Source organism: Cherax quadricarinatus, chromosome 73, assembly GCF_038502225.1.
Source record: "Cherax quadricarinatus isolate ZL_2023a chromosome 73, ASM3850222v1, whole genome shotgun sequence".
Taxonomy (NCBI): Eukaryota; Metazoa; Arthropoda; class Malacostraca; order Decapoda; family Parastacidae; genus Cherax; species Cherax quadricarinatus.
Genome location: NC_091364.1, coordinates 2,898,760 through 2,917,627, shown reverse-complemented (window position 1 = coordinate 2,917,627; position 18,868 = coordinate 2,898,760). Strand labels below are relative to the sequence as shown.

Here is an 18,868-nt window from a genome sequence, read left to right as displayed (position 1 = left end):
AGATTCTCCAAAGTTAAAACTCTGATTTTTACCAAAGATCCTTCCGTTTTCATGCGAAGTTAACGTTTTCTTATGTTGTCAATAGATGGATGTTCCTTCAACATGGTTAAGGAGGGTCCCAAAGCGAAAATTCTGGTTTTACAAAAGACTCCAGTTAGTTTAATATGTTTATTATGCACCCCATACCCATCCTGTGGGCGGTAGTCAAAAGATTACAGAGGTACATAATTGGTCCAGGGACTGGACTCCAAAGTAAAAAAACTCCAGCAGTTTCATCCGTGAGATCAAGATGTCCGTGAGCACACAGTCACGCTGAGCATCCCTCAAACTGGAACGAATTAACACGAACTCTGTTTCCTTGTAGGTGGACATTCCTAAACACCGTTATACTTCCGAGAACGGTGTCGTATTGGAAGAGTTCCTGGAAGTAGGTTGGTGGGTCAGGCTAGATTCTGGTATGTCTGGCAGAAGTTCCTCGTAGCGGTGATGGTACTCGGGGTGGAATGCTGGTTCACGTTCGGGTCGATATCTGAATACCGAACTTGGCGTCAGCTGTGGACCCTATTGTACTATATATATCCACATTTATATACGATAATCACAATATCATCGCTGAAAAGTTCCTTGAATAAGATTTATAATAAATCTAGTTTAAGGAAACTAGAGTATTCTTAAAGAATATTTTAAATCAGTTTAAGATATCTTTATAGTTATTTCTAGGCCTAAGAACGAGGCGAAGTTCCATGTGTTTTATGTGTAGATATTCTTAATATTAATAAGATTAAACGGCTTAGTGAGAGAAGAGAGATCTGGGCCTCAGGTTCAGAGATTCCCTTAGTCTGTTGATATTTACTGATCTATTTTTCACTTCTTTCAAGTGGTTCCTTTCAATTTATCGATCAATGTTTGATATAATCCAAGCAACGAGTGCGTGAAGTAAATTATTGTACGTGTTCCTGGGTGTCTGGGATTATATGTTCCATTATGGAATGAACACTGTGATCCTTTTGGTGGTGGAAGCCTGGGATTCTCCTGGCGGTGGAAGCCTGGGATTCTCCTGGCGGTGGAAGCCTGGGATTCTCCTGGCGGTGGAAGCCTGGGATTGTATACGAATTTCCAGGATTTCGTAATGACCTTTTAAATTTATCTTTATTCCTAGGAATTTGCTCGGCAGTCTGAGAGTCTGGAATGACTTAAATTATTTAGGGACAATACCTGGCAGGCAATATTAACAAATTCATTTTATTGTTTAACTATGGTGTTTAAAAGTGTAAACATTTGTGATAAGCAAAATTCCTTCTCGTATAGCCTTGATACATTTGAAGGGCTCTTGATCTGAGGAGTTGGAGTTACGTCTTAACTTCAGTGGGTCAAACCTGACTGCCTCTCATTCCCCAGGCGTCGCATAACGCTTACGGATTGAGCGCTATCTCATAATATATACTCTAATGTTCACATCTCGGTGAGAGGTGTGCATATCAGTGTATTAAACATACCTACACAGTGTGTATATTCACGTATATGGTAGCAAGGGATGTGTGTGTGTGTGTGTGTGTGTGTGTGTGTGTGTGTGTCTCACCTGCAGCAGTAATGATCATTATTAAGTATGTCTTTGGGGTGATTAAGTAGTTTAAGTGTGGGAGAGCTTTATTGTGGGTGAAAAGGAGCCTCACTCTTCCCGTCTCCCAGGTATAACATGAGGAGCCTCGCTCTTCCCGTCTCCCAGGTATAACACGAGGAGCCTCGCTCTTCCCGTCTCCCAGGTATAACACGAGGAGCCTCGCTCTTCCCGTCTCCCAGGTATAACATGAGGAGCCTCGCTCTTCCCGTCTCCCAGGTATAACACGAGGAGCCTCGCTCTTCCCGTCTCCCAGGTATAACACGAGGAGCCTCGCTCTTCCCGTCTCCCAGGTATAACACGAGGAGCCTCGCTCTTCCCGTCTCCCAGGTATAACACGAGGAGCCTCGCTCTTCCCGTCTCCCAGGTATAACATGAGGAGCCTCGCTCTTCCCGTCTCCCAGGTATAACACGAGGAGCCTCGCTCTTCCCGTCTCCCAGGTATAACACGAGGAGCCTCGCTCTTCCCGTCTCCCAGGTATAACACGAGGAGCCTCGCTCTTCCCGTCTCCCAGGTATAACACGAGGAGCCTCGCTCTTCCCGTCTCCCAGGTATAACATGAGGAGCCTCGCTCTTCCCGTCTCCCAGGTATAACACGAGGAGCCTCGCTCTTCCCGTCTCCCAGGTATAACATGAGGAGCCTCGCTCTTCCCGTCTCCCAGGTATAACATGAGGAGCCTCGCTCTTCCCGTCTCCCAGGTATAACATGAGGAGCCTCGCTCTTCCCGTCTCCCAGGTATAACATGAGGAGCCTCGCTCTTCCCGTCTCCCAGGTATAACACGAGGAGCCTCGCTCTTCCCGTCTCCCAGGTATAACATGAGGAGCCTCGCTCTTCCCGTCTCCCAGGTATAACATGAGGAGCCTCGCTCTTCCCGTCTCCCAGGTATAACATGAGGAGCCTCGCTCTTCCCGTCTCCCAGGTATAACATGAGGAGCCTCGCTCTTCCCGTCTCCCAGGTATAACATGAGGCTCTTCCCGTCTCCCAGGTATAACATGAGGAGCTCGCTCTTCCCGTCTCCCAGGTATAACATGAGGAGCCTCGCTCTTCCCGTCTCCAGGTATAACATGAGGAGCCTCGCTCTTCCCGTCTCCCAGGTATAACACGAGGAGCCTCGCTCTTCCCGTCTCCCAGGTATAACATGAGGAGCCTCGCTCTTCCCGTCTCCCAGGTATAACATGAGGAGCCTCGCTCTTCCCGTCTCCCAGGTATAACATGAGCCTCGCTCTTCCCGTCTCCCAGGTATAACATGAGGAGCCTCGCTCTTCCCGTCTCCCAGGTATAACATGAGGAGCCTCGCTCTTCCCGTCTCCCAGGTATAACACGAGGAGCCTCGCTCTTCCCGTCTCCCAGGTATAACACGAGGAGCCTCGCTCTTCCCGTCTCCCAGGTATAACATGAGGAGCCTCGCTCTTCCCGTCTCCCAGGTATAACATGAGGAGCCTCGCTCTTCCCGTCTCCCAGGTATAACATGAGCCTCGCTCTTCCCGTCTCCCAGGTATAACATGAGGAGCCTCGCTCTTCCCCTCCCAGGTATAACACGAGGAGCCTCGAGGTATAACATGAGGAGCCTCGCTCTTCCCGTCTCCCAGGTATAACATGAGGAGCCTCGCTCTTCCCGTCTCCCAGGTATAACATGAGGAGCCTCGCTCTTCCCGTCTCCCAGGTATAACATGAGGAGCCTCGCTCTTCCCGTCTCCCAGGTATAACATGAGGAGCCTCGCTCTTCCCGTCTCCCAGGTATAACACGAGGAGCCTCGCTCTTCCCGTCTCCCAGGTATAACATGAGCCTCGCTCTTCCCGTCTCCCAGGTATAACATGAGGAGCCTCGCTCTTCCCGTCTCCCAGGTATAACACGAGGAGCCTCGCTCTTCCCGTCTCCCAGGTATAACATGAGGAGCCTCGCTCTTCCCGTCTCCCAGGTATAACATGAGGAGCCTCGCTCTTCCCGTCTCCCAGGTATAACATGAGGAGCCTCGCTCTTCCCGTCTCCCAGGTATAACACGAGGAGCCTCGCTCTTCCCGTCTCCCAGGTATAACACGAGGAGCCTCGCTCTTCCCGTCTCCCAGGTATAACACGAGGAGCCTCGCTCTTCCCGTCTCCCAGGTATAACATGAGGAGCCTCGCTCTTCCCGTCTCCCAGATATAACACGAGAAGCCTCGCTCTTCCCGTCTCCCAGGTATAACATGAGGAGCCTCGCTCTTCCCGTCTCCCAGGTATAACATGAGCCTCGCTCTTCCCGTCTCCCAGGTATAACATGAGGAGCCTCGCTCTTCCCGTCTCCCAGGTATAACATGAGGAGCCTCGCTCTTCCCGTCTCCCAGGTATAACACGAGGAGCCTCGCTCTTCCCGTCTCCCAGGTATAACACGAGGAGCCTCGCTCTTCCCGTCTCCCAGGTATAACATGAGGAGCCTCGCTCTTCCCGTCTCCCAGTTATAACATGAGGAGCCTCGCTCTTCCCGTCTCCCAGGTATAACATGAGGAGCCTCGCTCTTCCCGTCTCCCAGGTATAACATGAGGAGCCTCGCTCTTCCCGTCTCCAGGTATAACATGAGGAGCCTCGCTCTTCCCGTCTCCCAGGTATAACATGAGGAGCCTCGCTCTTCCCGTCTCCAGGTATAACATGAGGAGCCTCGCTCTTCCCGTCTCCCAGGTATAACATGAGGAGCCTCGCTCTTCCCGTCTCCCAGGTATAACATGAGGAGCCTCGCTCTTCCCGTCTCCCAGGTATAACATGAGCCTCGCTCTTCCCGTCTCCCAGGTATAACATGAGCCTCGCTCTTCCCGTCTCCCAGGTATAACATGAGAAGCCTCGCTCTTCCCGTCTCCCAGGTATAACATGAGGAGCCTCGCTCTTCCCGTCTCCCAGGTATAACATGAGGAGCCTCGCTCTTCCCGTCTCCCAGGTATAACATGAGGAGCCTCGCTCTTCCCGTCTCCCAGGTATAACACGAGGAGCCTCGCTCTTCCCGTCTCCCAGGTATAACATGAGCCTCGCTCTTCCCGTCTCCCAGGTATAACATGAGGAGCCTCGCTCTTCCCCTCCCAGGTATAACATGAGGAGCCTCGCTCTTCCCGTCTCAAGGTATAACATGAGGAGCCTCGCTCTTCCCGTCTCCCAGGTATAACATGAGGAGCCTCGCTCTTCCCGTCTCCCAGGTATAACATGAGGAGCCTCGCTCTTCCCGTCTCCCAGGTATAACACGAGGAGCCTCGCTCTTCCCGTCTCCCAGGTATAACATGAGGAGCCTCGCTCTTCCCGTCTCCCAGGTATAACATGAGCCTCGCTCTTCGCGTCTCCCAGGTATAACATGAGCCTCGCTCTACCCGTCTCCCAGGTATAACATGAGGAGCCTCGCTCTTCCCCTCCCAGGTATAACACGAGGAGCCTCGCTCTTCCCGTCTCCCAGGTATAACATGAGGAGCCTCGCTCTTCCCGTCTCCCAGGTATAACATGAGGAGCCTCGCTCTTCCCGTCTCCCAGGTATAACATGAGGAGCCTCGCTCTTCCCGTCTCCCAGGTATAACATGAGGAGCCTCGCTCTTCCCGTCTCCCAGGTATAACATGAGCCTCGCTCTTCCCGTCTCCCAGGTATAACATGAGGAGCCTCGCTCTTCCCGTCTCCCAGGTATAACACGAGGAGCCTCGCTCTTCCCGTCTCCCAGGTATAACATGAGGAGCCTCGCTCTTCCCGTCTCCCAGGTATAACATGAGGAGCCTCGCTCTTCCCGTCTCCCAGGTATAACATGAGGAGCCTCGCTCTTCCCGTCTCCCAGGTATAACATGAGGAGCCTCGCTCTTCCCGTCTCCCAGGTATAACATGAGGAGCCTCGCTCTTCCCGTCTCCCAGGTATAACATGAGCCTCGCTCTTCCCGTCTCCCAGGTATAACATGAGCCTCGCTCTTCCCGTCTCCCAGGTATAACACGAGGAGCCTCGCTCTTCCCGTCTCCCAGGTATAACATGAGGAGCCTCGCTCTTCCCGTCTCCCAGGTATAACATGAGCCTCGCTCTTCCCGTCTCCCAGGTATAACATGAGGAGCCTCGCTCTTCCCGTCTCCCAGGTATAACATGAGGAGCCTCGCTCTTCCCGTCTCCCAGGTATAACACGAGGAGCCTCGCTCTTCCCGTCTCCCAGGTATAACACGAGGAGCCTCGCTCTTCCCGTCTCCCAGGTATAACATGAGGAGCCTCGCTCTTCCCGTCTCCCAGGTATAACATGAGGAGCCTCGCTCTTCCCGTCTCCCAGGTATAACATGAGGAGCCTCGCTCTTCCCGTCTCCCAGGTATAACATGAGCCTCGCTCTTCCCGTCTCCCAGGTATAACATGAGGAGCCTCGCTCTTCCCGTCTCCCAGGTATAACATGAGGAGCCTCGCTCTTCCCGTCTCCCAGGTATAACATGAGCCTCGCTCTTCCCGTCTCCCAGGTATAACATGAGGAGCCTCGCTCTTCCCGTCTCCCAGGTATAACATGAGCCTCGCTCTTCCCGTCTCCCAGGTATAACATGAGGAGCCTCGCTCTTCCCGTCTCCCAGGTATAACATGAGCCTCGCTCTTCCCGTCTCCCAGGTATAACACGAGGAGCCTCGCTCTTCCCGTCTCCCAGGTATAACACGAGGAGCCTCGCTCTTCCCGTCTCCCAGGTATAACATGAGCCTCGCTCTTCCCGTCTCCCAGGTATAACACGAGGAGCCTCGCTCTTCCCGTCTCCCAGGTATAACATGAGGAGCCTCGCTCTTCCCGTCTCCCAGGTATAACATGAGGAGCCTCGCTCTTCCCGTCTCCCAGGTATAACATGAGCCTCGCTCTTCCCGTCTCCCAGGTATAACACGAGGAGCCTCGCTCTTCCCGTCTCCCAGGTATAACATGAGGAGCCTCGCTCTTCCCGTCTCCCAGGTATAACATGAGGAGCCTCGCTCTTCCCGTCTCCCAGGTATAACATGAGCCTCGCTCTTCCCGTCTCCCAGGTATAACATGAGCCTCGCTCTTCCCGTCTCCCAGGTATAACATGAGGAGCCTCGCTCTTCCCGTCTCCCAGGTATAACACGAGGAGCCTCGCTCTTCCCGTCTCCCAGGTATAACATGAGGAGCCTCGCTCTTCCCGTCTCCCAGGTATAACATGAGGAGCCTCGCTCTTCCCGTCTCCCAGGTATAACATGAGGAGCCTCGCTCTTCCCGTCTCCCAGGTATAACATGAGGAGCCTCGCTCTTCCCGTCTCCCAGGTATAACACGAGGAGCCTCGCTCTTCCCGTCTCCCAGGTATAACACGAGGAGCCTCGCTCTTCCCGTCTCCCAGGTATAACATGAGGAGCGTCGCTCTTCCCGTCTCCCAGGTATAACATGAGGAGCCTCGCTCTTCCCGTCTCCCAGGTATAACATGAGGAGCCTCGCTCTTCCCGTCTCCCAGGTATAACATGAGGAGCCTCGCTCTTCCCGTCTCCCAGGTATAACATGAGGAGCCTCGCTCTTCCCGTCTCCCAGGTATAACATGAGGAGCCTCGCTCTTCCCGTCTCCCAGGTATAACATGAGGAGCCTCGCTCTTCCCGTCTCCCAGGTATAACATGAGGAGCCTCGCTCTTCCCGTCTCCCAGGTATAACATGAGGAGCCTCGCTGTTCTCCTGTACATCCCTCAACAATGTTGCTATCAAAATCACATAAAAAATAATAAGCCGGATAACTAGAACGTTCAAAACAAGAGACGCCAAGCCACTGCTAGTCTCCAGGTCACTCATTCTATTTCTGTTGGCATATTGCTTCTTACCAACAGTCCTCGTCAAGACAGAGTCTTCATAACTCTTATAACTTTAGCCAACCACATAAATTACTGGGAGCGCATGAAGTCCCTCGAACTGTACTCCTTAGAATGTAGGCGAGAAAGATGCATCATAATCTACACCTGGAAGATTATGGAGGGATTGGTTCCAAACCTTTACACCGAAATTTCTCCATATGAAAGCCAGAGGCTTAGCAGACTGTGTACGATACCTCTGGTGAAAAAATCACGAGAGAGAATTCAGTGTAAAGGGACCAAGACTCAACACCTTCCCTTCATGAATAAGGGGAATTGGCAACTAACCCTTAGGTGCCTTCAGAAGGAGACTTGATAAATTCCTGAAGTCACTTCCTGATCACAGGGGCTGTGATGCTTGTGTTAGATTGCGGGCGACAGGCACCAACAACCTTCTCGATCAAACTAGAAACTAAGCGGGGAGAAAGACCCACGAAAAAGACTAGTAACATCTAGGTAACCTCTAGATAATAAGATCGGTGCCTTGATGCCAGTGAGGGGGGACCTTGATATAGGGAACCGAACCTTTCGTCCTCCTGGTTCAACCTTGATTTCCTATCATTCTCCAGGCATTAGATGATCCCTACGAGTTTAGCGCTTTCCTAATAGTCGTATGGGTGCATTAAGGAAGCCATTAGAGCCGTATGGAAGCCTCAAGGAAACCTGAGTTGTATGGTGGGTGTAGTGGGTGACTTAGTAAGAGCTTAATGGCGATAGGTGTAGTGGAGTGGGTTGTGGGAATGGTTTCTCAGGGCGGCAAGTTATGGTTCACCAAGGAAACATTGATTCTCAACGACAGCCAAACCTCGTTGAGCACACTGTTCCTCGTTGAGCACACTGTTCCTCGTTGAGCACACTGTTCCTCGTTAAGCACACTGTTCCTCGTTGAGCACACTGTTCCTCGTTGAGCACACTGTTCCTAGTTGAGAATCTCCTGTGAACTTGCTCTAGCATAAAGACCTTCCATTCAATAAATAACGTTTTAACTTCACGTAGATTTTACTTGTGATAACCAAATAATGAATGAGCCATATTTCTCACTGAATAAATTTATGCTATTGTAAAATAAGTTGTATTTTACCTAAATAAAATATATACGAATCACAAGTATGTACTTAAGTGTGTATCTCTGTGCAATAAATTTATTTCCAACCCTAGTTTAGACATTAAAAATAACCTTGGTAACGTATGTAATAAATATATATATATATATATATATATATATATATATATATATATATATATATATATATATATGCAATAAGATCACAGTAAACAGGTGATTTTAGAATATACAAAACAACCACTCTGAAAGAATAGAGAAATTCCAAGCGCTTTCGTGACTACTCACATTATCAAGGAACTATGAAAGTAAAGCATCCAAGGAAGCTATATAAGGGGTCTGGCCAGCACCTCACTATCAGATCCCACAACGGTTAAACACCTGACGCGCGCCGACCCAACTTGGATAGGTCCTTTGCACAACTCACCCACAAACTATTCTACCCAAGAAAATTTAAAAATTATTATTTGTCCAGTGTATTATTAAATTCTTCCCAAATTCTATTAATTATAAATGGATCTAATTTATATAAACCAAAGGAAATATTCATATTATTGTCAAAACTGCTTTTTATGAAACAAGATTCAATTATATTCCTGTCGACCATGGACTTGCTTGATACTACTTTCTCAACTTTTTGAAAATCAATTAGATCCATTTATAATTAATAGAATTTGGGAAGAATTTAATAATACACTGGACAAATAATTTTTAATTAAAATTTTCTTGGGTAGAATAGTTTGTTGGTGGGTTGTGCGAAGGACCTGTCCAGTTGGGCCGGCGCGCGTCAGGTGTTTAACCGTTGTGGGATCTGATAGAGGTGTTGGCCAGACCCCTTATATAGCTTCCTTGGATGCTTTACTTTCATAGTTCCTTGATAATGTGAGTAGTCACGAAAGCGCTTGGAATTTCTCTATTCTTTCAGAGTGGTTGTTTTGCATATATATATATATATATATATATATATATATATATATATATATATATATATATATATATATATATATATATATATATATATATATAATAACCCTCGTGTAGTCGATATTTTTGACACAAAATGAGATCATCTATTTGCTAAGCAGCATGTGATTTAGTAATGTGATATATTTTTTTACAGACGAGATCAAGACTGGCACTTACAAGTCCCTCTTCTCCCCAAACACACTTCACACTGGCAAGGAGGATGCTGCTAACAACTACGCTCGTGGTCACTACACTGTTGGTAAATTTTCCCGTTTCTTTGGCTTGGTGGTCACTGCTTCCAGTATGCAAGTGTTGAGAACCATGAGACCTCCAGCATAGCTCTGCTGCCAGGGTTTTTTTTCTTACTGACGTTATTAGCGGTGTGGTATGTTGTAAGTGGTTAATTTTTATTCAGTATTGACAAGTTGGTATGTAAGACTCGCGTGCAACAATTGTGTATATAATAATGTTGGTATAATTAGCGACAGTTTGTTAGATAAAAGGCACAAGTGCCTCGATTGACATAAATGTCGCATTAATTGCACTTGGCCTTTTACCAAATAACACTTGGGTACCTTTACTGCCGAAACTATGTGCCTGCTCAGCAGGCTTCTTCAGTCAAATTCAGGCTAATATAACACTTGAGACACTAACACTATGGTATCTTGGTACAGAGGAAGCTATATGCAACTTCTTTGCTATACAAGTGCTAGACATGACCTACTTCCACTAGTGGATCACACTTTCCTGTGGAGTCACCTCCAGCTGCTACACCTCACTTCCGCTCCACTATACAAGGTCTGACTGCACACCTCTCTTTAGACTGAGGGACTGATCACGTATTAGACTAAGGGACTGATCGTCTCAAAATTACTCCCGCTCTCTCTTGTCATATTCGACTGAAGAAACCTTCTGAGCAGGCGAGACGTATCAACAATAGATACCCAGGTATTGCACATGCGTTTTATTCATCGGCTTCTCCGTATTACCATCATTAACATGATAAAAGCCACAGTGCTCATTACTCTAAAACTCTCTTAGGATTCTAAATGAATCAGTTACCCCAAGGGAAAATGTTTGACTTTAAATAAAGTAACAGGTTATTGTGTTTGGCCACAGGTAAGGAGCAGCTGGATGTCGTCAGGGAGAGCATTAGGAAACAGGCGGATCAGTGTTCAGGTCTCCAGGGCTTCCTCGTCTTCCATTCCTTTGGTGGAGGCACTGGCTCGGGCTTCGGCTCCCTCTTAATGGAGTACCTCTCCCTCGAATACGGGAAAAAATCCAAACTCTGCTTCTCTATCTACCCCGCCCCTCAGGTAGGGTCTGCTGCCTCAGGTAGGGTCTGCTGTCTCATGTAGGTTTCTGTTGTCAATGATTGAAAAAGCCTATCCATAGGCGAAACTTCTCTATTAATGCTCATTTCCACAATTCTTTCTCACCACTTGTCTCCCTAAAACTACTAAACATCACTGCAAACATGCAGGCAGGTGATGGGATGTGCAAATTAGCTCTCTGTAACGTCGACAGGTCTCGACGGCAGTGGTTGAACCTTACAACTCTATACTGTTCACACATACAACGCTGGAGCACGCAGATGTGACCTTCATGGTGGATAACGAAGCCATCTACGACCTCTGTCAGAAAGAGCTGCACATCACACGACCTACCTACACCAATCTCAACCGCATGATTGGCCAGGTCGTCTCCAGGTATGGCAAATGAGTTAATTTTAAGAACGATTGGAGAGTGGTCTCTTATGTGTTGGTCAGTTTGTAGCCGAGTAGTCTGTGGTAAATTAATGGTATCTGGTTGTGGTAAATTAGTTGTATCATGGTCTGCATTATTATGGTCTCCCGTAAGTTAGAGTGATATCTAGTAAGACCCTTGGCTGTCTTCAAGCAAGCACTAGACTGGCACCTAAAGCCAGTACCTGACCAACCTGGCTGTGGTTCGTACGTCAGCTTGCGTGCGGCCAGCAGTAACAGCCTGGTTGATCAGACCCTGATCCACCATGACGCCTGGTCTCAGACCGAGCCGCGGGGGCGTTGACCCCCGAAACCCTCTCCAGGTAAACGCCAGGTAAGAAAGACAATTGGTTCGATCTCCAGTAAGGTAACCGAGTGATCTCCAATATGGTAACCAGGTGTTTTGGAACATGGTAACGAGGTAGTGCACGAAGATAATCAAGACTTACCATAGACTGATGAATACAGATGAGGCTTTTTCTATGGAGGAAACCTTCCCGAAACATCTGAAATGAGTCACATTTCATTGACTGATACTGGCCTCTCAACCCAGGAAGATTCATCAAGCTTTTAGCCCAGCGATCTGCATCCATCGCCTCCAGTCATCTGGCTAATTGGCAAGCACAGATTGCTGGGATCAGAGAGTTCTTGGAACTTGACTTAGAACCAGTAGAACCTTGGTAAGCTTGGTAGGCCTACACTGAAAACCGATTGAATGAGAATTTTGTCTGTGTAAACATTAACATCGTTTTTTTTTTCGTTCTTCGGTAATTATAACACCAAAACCACGTCTTCAAGTGTGATAGACTGATTACATCTCTATTACTTCTGCTGCTGCCTCTGTATTAGACTGAAAAAGCCTACTGCGTAGGCGAAACGTTTTGGAATAAAGATAACTGTTGCACATGTCTTATCAACGTCTTACACTCATACAGGTTAATACAGCACTAGTTAAGACTGTTCTTGTAATGCAGAATACACACGTAGAGAGATGCGTGTGTGTCTACTAATGTACGCACTAAGATTGCATTTTGGTCCCATTTATGGGGGATAAAGTATTCTTGACTGGTGGTGTACGGGTTAAATGTAGCCTCAGTATTCCTTGTCCAGTCGATCGGCTTTAAACCTTATAAATCAATCTTTTGTTTTACAGTATCACAGCCTCGCTTAGGTTTGACGGAGCCCTCAATGTTGACCTGACGGAATTCCAGACCAATTTGGTGCCCTACCCCAGGATACATTTTCCACTGGTAAGTTACTCTGGAACATCACTCTGGAACGTCACTCTGGAACGTCACTTTACGTCTTGTGCATGCTACTGAAGTAGCTGTGACCAAGTAATTACAGCATAAAGAACAGTTGTCTCCTCGTGTTCTGCTTTCACTGATTAATTCATTATTAAAAACGTGTATAAATTTCCAATCCATAAGATTTAATACGTCCTCTTGTAAATTGCTTTCATTTATTCTTCCAGTGTGAAGAAGGACACTCTAGTATCCTAGAGTATCGTAGTTTCCTAGGTAGGTATAAGGTTTGTCAGGAAACAGGACAAGTGTTTCCTGACGCGGGTCTTAGTCATATAATGACCCACAGCTGGAGCTTTTGGTCATCTGGCAGAGACCTTCAGCTGGCTTACCCCTCCACCCTTTTAAAAATATGGTTGTGATTATAACTGTGTTCTTAATATAACAGATTCCTGTTCATAATTCAATTTAAATATGATTTTTTTTTTGCCTCTGCGTTTTTGTATATACCGTAACATTTCAACTATCATACCTAATTAGCATACTTGATTCACTGATATTTTGTTTTATTTTGCTATTATATGTACGGTATATGGACCTGGGGTCTATATCTGCAAGATTGCAGTTTATTGCTAATACTACAGTAGTCCACTTGAAGAAAAGCATTTGATCTAGTTGATAAATGACACTGTGCAACAAGATAGCCAAATGTTGCACAAGTGTCTAATTTATTGTCTTGGTTATCTAGTTTTTAGAGAAAAAAAAATTGACTTAGACACTGAAATTTCTTGTCATTTCCTCCCCCAGGCAACTTATGCTCCTGTAGTGTCTACAGAAAATGCCTTCCACGAGAACTTTGATGTTCGGTCTATAACTGCGAAGTGCTTCGACACTTCCCACCAGATGGTATGTATTTTCTCAAGTTACAACTCGCTAAATCATAATGACACGATTGTAAATGGACCTGCTCCGCATGGGTCAGTAGGCCTGTTGCAGTGTTCCTTCTTTCTTATGTTCTTAAACAAATCTCAGAACGAGTGGGATTTGAACCCCTGGCGAGTGAGTTTTAGGACACTCTTACCATGGGTTCAAGACCCTCACTCGTTCCTTGATTTACGAAGTTGACAATTGGATTATCACTGGGGTTTGTGTTGCTTCTAGGGTCATCTGACCGAGGTCTTCCGCTGGCTTACCGGTCCACCCCTTTAAAAATTATGATCATTTATATGTTTTTGTGGGTCACATTATTATTATTATTAAAGATTAGCCGGTATTCTCCCGGCCCGGGCCTTGGCTCCCTCTTTAGGAGTGTCTGAGACCTAAGTCTCCCATGGAAGGAGGTACAAGTACCTCCTCATCTTTGGGACCAACTGTCCCCAGGCCTAGCCACAATCTAGGCCTCTCTGGTCTGCCATCCCAGCCCCAAGGGGGCAAATGGGAATGACAGTCTTGTGAGCTAAAGGCTCGGACTCAGGCACCTACCCTACCCTAGAAGGGCTGGGCATGGTGTCGATCTTGTGGGTCATTATTATTATTAAAGATTCGCCGGTAATTCTCCCGGCCCGGGCCTTTTCCAAGTGGTGGCCCGGCCTTGGCTCCCTCTTTAGGGAGTGTCTGAGACCTAAGTCTCCCATGGGAGGAGGCACAAGTACCTCCTCATCTTTGGGACCAACTGTCCCCAGGCCTAGCCACAAGCTAGGCCTCTCTGGTCTGCCATCCCCGCCCCAAGGGGGCTAATGGGAATGACAGTTTTATGAGCTAAAGGCTCGGGCTCAGGCACCTACCCTACCCTAGAAGGGTTAGGCATGGTGTCGATCTTGTGGGTCATTATTATTATTATTAAATATTCGCCGGTATTCTCCCGGCCCGGGCCTTGTCCAAGTGGTGGCCCGGCCTTGGCTCCCTCTTTAGGGAGTGTCTGAGACCTAAGTCTCCCATGGGGGGGGCACAAGTACCTCCTCATTTTTGGGACCAACTGTCCCCAGGCCTAGCCACAAGCTAGGCCTCTCTGGTCTGCCATCCCCGCCCCAAGGGGGCTAATGGGAATGACAGTCTTATGAGCTAAAGGCTCGGGCTCAGGCACCTACCCTACCCTAGAAGGGTTAGGCATGGTGTCGATGTTGTGGGTCACATTTCAAAAGACTCAAAAGCACTTTAATATAAATTAAAACAATTTCTCAATATCTGTATGCTAATTTTAAGGCTGATTTGGAATACTCTGCACAACCAGAAACATTTTTAAAGTATTTCAATCATGTTAATTAGTTTTATATTAATTGTATACCCCAGTTTATTAAAATATAATTGCTATAATTAGTTACCTATTATAGTCTCGAACTGAAATTCTTTCCCTCTCTGCAACTCACTGCTTCGTTTTGCATATCTTGAAGATTTTACACTGACAAAATATCGCTAGATTATTCTACTGTATAGGTATATCGCTCTAATTACAGGTGAAGTGCGACCCAAGGAAAGGTAAATACATGGCCTGCTGTCTGTTGTTCCGCGGTGATGTAGTTCCGAAAGACGTCAGCGCCGCCATTGCCGAGACCCGTACGAAGAAAAATATCACCTTTGTTGACTGGTGCCCGACGGGTTTTAAGGTAGTTTTTAGTTTTTTAATGTTTATTATGCACCCCATACCCATCCTGTGGGCGGTAGTCAAAAGATTATAGAGGTACATAATGGGTCCAGGGACTAGACCTCAAATTTTGATAGCTGGACAAATTACAAAGGTAATTCACTCCAGGTAGATCTGGTCTTCATCTCTAGGTACGAGACTAGATTTCGTATTACACTTTTATTTATCTTGCTTACAGTATTGTGGTTTTATAAGGTTTTTGTTGTATGACTGCTGTTGGTGTGATTTAGGGGGAACCAGGTAACTGGATTTGGTTCAGGAGGTGGGAAACGCAGTGCCAGCACCCGGATGGGTGGGAATGTTGCACTCCTGGAGATGAGAAATACAGTGCATGCACTCTGAAAGATTTAGATGTTTATGAGAAATGAGACGTTTGCGCACTCCTGGCAAGACTACTACTGCATGAATAAAGGTGCTCCTTATGCTTGGGATCTTTCTGCCTTAGTGAGAAGCATCTGTTGTAACAAAATTCTAAAACCTCTCGGTTCTGCTGGGTGTTATTTTATATATTAAACCCGGTGCTGTAAAAATGCCGTTTGCTTGTCCTGTCTTGATAGATGCCTTCCCACTTCACGTATGTAACAATTAGAATAGTTGGTGAGTCCTTGTACAGGAAATAATACCAGCTATCCATGTAAAGAGTTGGGTTCCTGGTGTTTCAACTTGCAAAGGAGTTTCAGTCGAAGGAAAATAGCACAATGGATGATTGAAACTCACTGACTCAGCAGTTCAACCTTTGTAGAACATTACCTGGTTCCCTAAGAGCATTTATAAGTTTAGTATTTGACTGAACCTCTATTAGACATGTGTGTTTCAGGTGGGAATCAACTACCAGCCCCCGACTGTTGTTCCTGGCGCTGACTTGGCTAAGATAGACAGAGCTGTGTGCGCCCTCTCCAACACTACTGCTATCAAAGATGCCTGGGAACGCCTCGATCATAAGTTTGACTTGATGTACTCCAAGAGAGCCTTTGTACACTGGTATGTTGGAGAAGGCATGGAAGAAGGTAAGACATAAGCATCACTAACGTGCGAGGGTGTGGCTCTGACCACCTCATTCAGTAATTTACTATAAATGAGGCTTCCTGTTATGAGCGTCCTGGACTGGACGCAAGTGTGGTTGAGTAATCCCGAACCAAAATGATAGGCGGTCGATTTTCCACGAAGCAAAATAGATTGGTCATTAACCAGGATGATGGGTGGTTGACCGGTCATTAACCAGGATGATGGGTGGTTGACTGGTCATTAACCAGGATGATGGGTGGTTGACTGGTCATTAACTAGGATGATGGGTGGTTGACCGGTCATTAACTAGGATGATGGGTGGTTGACTGGTCATTAACCAGGATGATGGGTGGTTGACCGGTCATTAACTAGGATGATTGGTGGTTGACTGGTCATTAACTAGGATGATTGGTGGTTGACTGGTCATTAACCAGGATGATGGGTGGTTGACTGGTCATTAACCAGGATGATGGGTGGTTGACTGGTCATTAACCAGGATGATGGGTGATTGACTGGACATTAACCAGGATGATGGGTGGTTGACTGGTCATTAACCAGGATGATGGGTGGTTGACTGGACATTAACCAGGATGATGGGTGGTTGACTGGTCATTAACCAGGATGATGGGTGGTTGACTGGACATTAACCAGGATGATGGGTAGTTAACTGGTCATTAACCAGGATGATGGGTGGTTGACTGGTCATTAACCAGGATGATGGGTGGTTGACTGGTCATTAACCAGGATGATGGGGGGTTGACTGGTCATTAACCAGGATGATGGGTGGTTGACTGGACATTAACCAGGATGATGGGTGGTTGACTGGACATTAACCAGGATGATGGGTGGTTGACTGGTCATTAACCAGGATGATGGGTGGTTGACTGGACATTAACCAGGATGATGGGTGGTTGACTGGTCATTAACCAGGATGATGGGTGGTTGACTGGACATTAACCAGGATGATGGGTGGTTGACTGGTCATTAACCAGGATGATGGGTGGTTGACTGGACATTAACCAGGATGATGGGTGGTTGACTGGACATTAACCAGGATGATGGGTGGTTGACTGGACATTAACCAGGATGATGGGTGGTTGACTGGTCATTAACCAGGATGATGGGTGGTTGACTGGACATTAACCAGGATGATGGGTGGTTGACTGGACATTAACCAGGATGATGGGTGGTTGACTGGACATTAACCAGGATGATGGGTGGTTGACTGGACATTAACCAGGATGATGGGTGGTTGACTGGACATTAACCAGGATGATGGGTGGTTGACTGGACATTAACCAGGATGATGGGTGGTTGACTGGTCATTAACCAGGATGATGGGTGGTTGACTGGACATTAACCAGGATGATGGGTGGTTGACTGGACATTAACCAGGATGATGGGTGGTTGACTGGACATTAACCAGGATGATGGGTGGTTGACTGGACATTAACCAGGATGATGGGTGGTTGACTGGACATTAACCAGGATGATGGGTGGTTGACTGGACATTAACCAGGATGATGGGTGGTTGACCGGTCATTAACCAGGATGATGGGTGGTTGACCGGTCATTAACCAGGATGATGGGTGGTTGACCGGTCATTAACCAGGATGATGGGTGGTTGACTGGACATTAACCAGGATGATGGGTGGTTGACTGGACATTAACCAGGATGATGGGTGGTTGACTGGACATTAACCAGGATGATGGGTGGTTGACTGGACATTAACCAGGATGATGGGTGGTTGACTGGCTGATGGGTGGTTGACATTAACCAGGATGATGGGTGGTTGACTGGACATAAACCAGGATGATGGGTGGTTGACTGGACATTAACCAGGATGATGGGTGGTTGACTGGACATTAACCAGGATGATGGGTGGTTGACTGGACATTAACCAGGATGATGGGTGGTTGACTGGACATTAACCAGGATGATGGGTGGTTGACCGGTCATTAACCAGGATGATGGGTGGTTGACCGGTCATTAACCAGGATGATGGGTGGTTGACTGGACATTAACCAGGATGATGGGTGGTTGACTGGACATTAACCAGGATGATGGGTGGTTGACTGGACATTAACCAGGATGATGGGTGGTTGACTGGACATTAACCAGGATGATGGGTGGTTGACTGGTCATTAACCAGGATGATGGGTGGTTGATTTGTCATTAACCAGGCTGATGGGTGGTTGACTGGACATTAACCAGGATGATGGGTGGTTGACTGGACATTAACCAGGATAATGGGTGGTTGACTGGACATTAACCAGGATGATGGGTGGTTGACTGGACATTAACCAGGATGATGGGTGGTTGACTGGACATTAACCAGGATGATGGGTGGTTGACTGGACATTAACCAGGATGATGGGTGGTTGACTGGTCATTAACCAGGATGATGGGTGGTTGACTGGACATTAACCAGGATGATGGGTGGTTGACTGGACATTAACCAGGATGATGGGTGGTTGACTGGACATTAACCAGGATGATGGGTGGTTGACTGGACATTAACCAGGATGATGGGTGGTTGACTGGACATTAACCAGGATGATGGGTGGTTGACTGGACATTAACCAGGATGATGGGTGGTTGACTGGACATTAACCAGGATGATGGGTGGTTGACTGGACATTAACCAGGATGATGGGTGGTTGGGTAATCTTTAACATGAGCGATGATGGGTAATTAACTTGGAACCTTAACACTTTTGTCTTGATTAGCTTAATTAGGAAAACTGAGTAAAGTTATCTTAACTGAGTTAAATTTATTCCTGTGAGAC

General features: G+C 47.2%; 1 protein-coding gene across 3 annotated transcripts in view; it reads left to right on the top strand.

Moving 5' to 3' along the window:
- Window positions 1–18,868, top strand: part of LOC128701129 (tubulin alpha-2 chain-like) — a 53,700-nt gene that overhangs the window by 10,329 nt on the left and 24,503 nt on the right. For all 3 annotated transcript variants that reach the window (XM_053794710.2, XM_053794711.2, XM_070100539.1), the window contains exons 3-9: window positions 9,599–9,703; window positions 10,564–10,760; window positions 10,972–11,153; window positions 12,343–12,439; window positions 13,241–13,339; window positions 14,887–15,036; window positions 15,892–16,081. In XM_053794710.2, coding sequence (XP_053650685.1) covers window positions 9,599–9,703; window positions 10,564–10,760; window positions 10,972–11,153; window positions 12,343–12,439; window positions 13,241–13,339; window positions 14,887–15,036; window positions 15,892–16,081 — 1,020 coding nt within the window. The remainder of the gene's footprint in view (window positions 1–9,598; window positions 9,704–10,563; window positions 10,761–10,971; window positions 11,154–12,342; window positions 12,440–13,240; window positions 13,340–14,886; window positions 15,037–15,891; window positions 16,082–18,868) is intronic.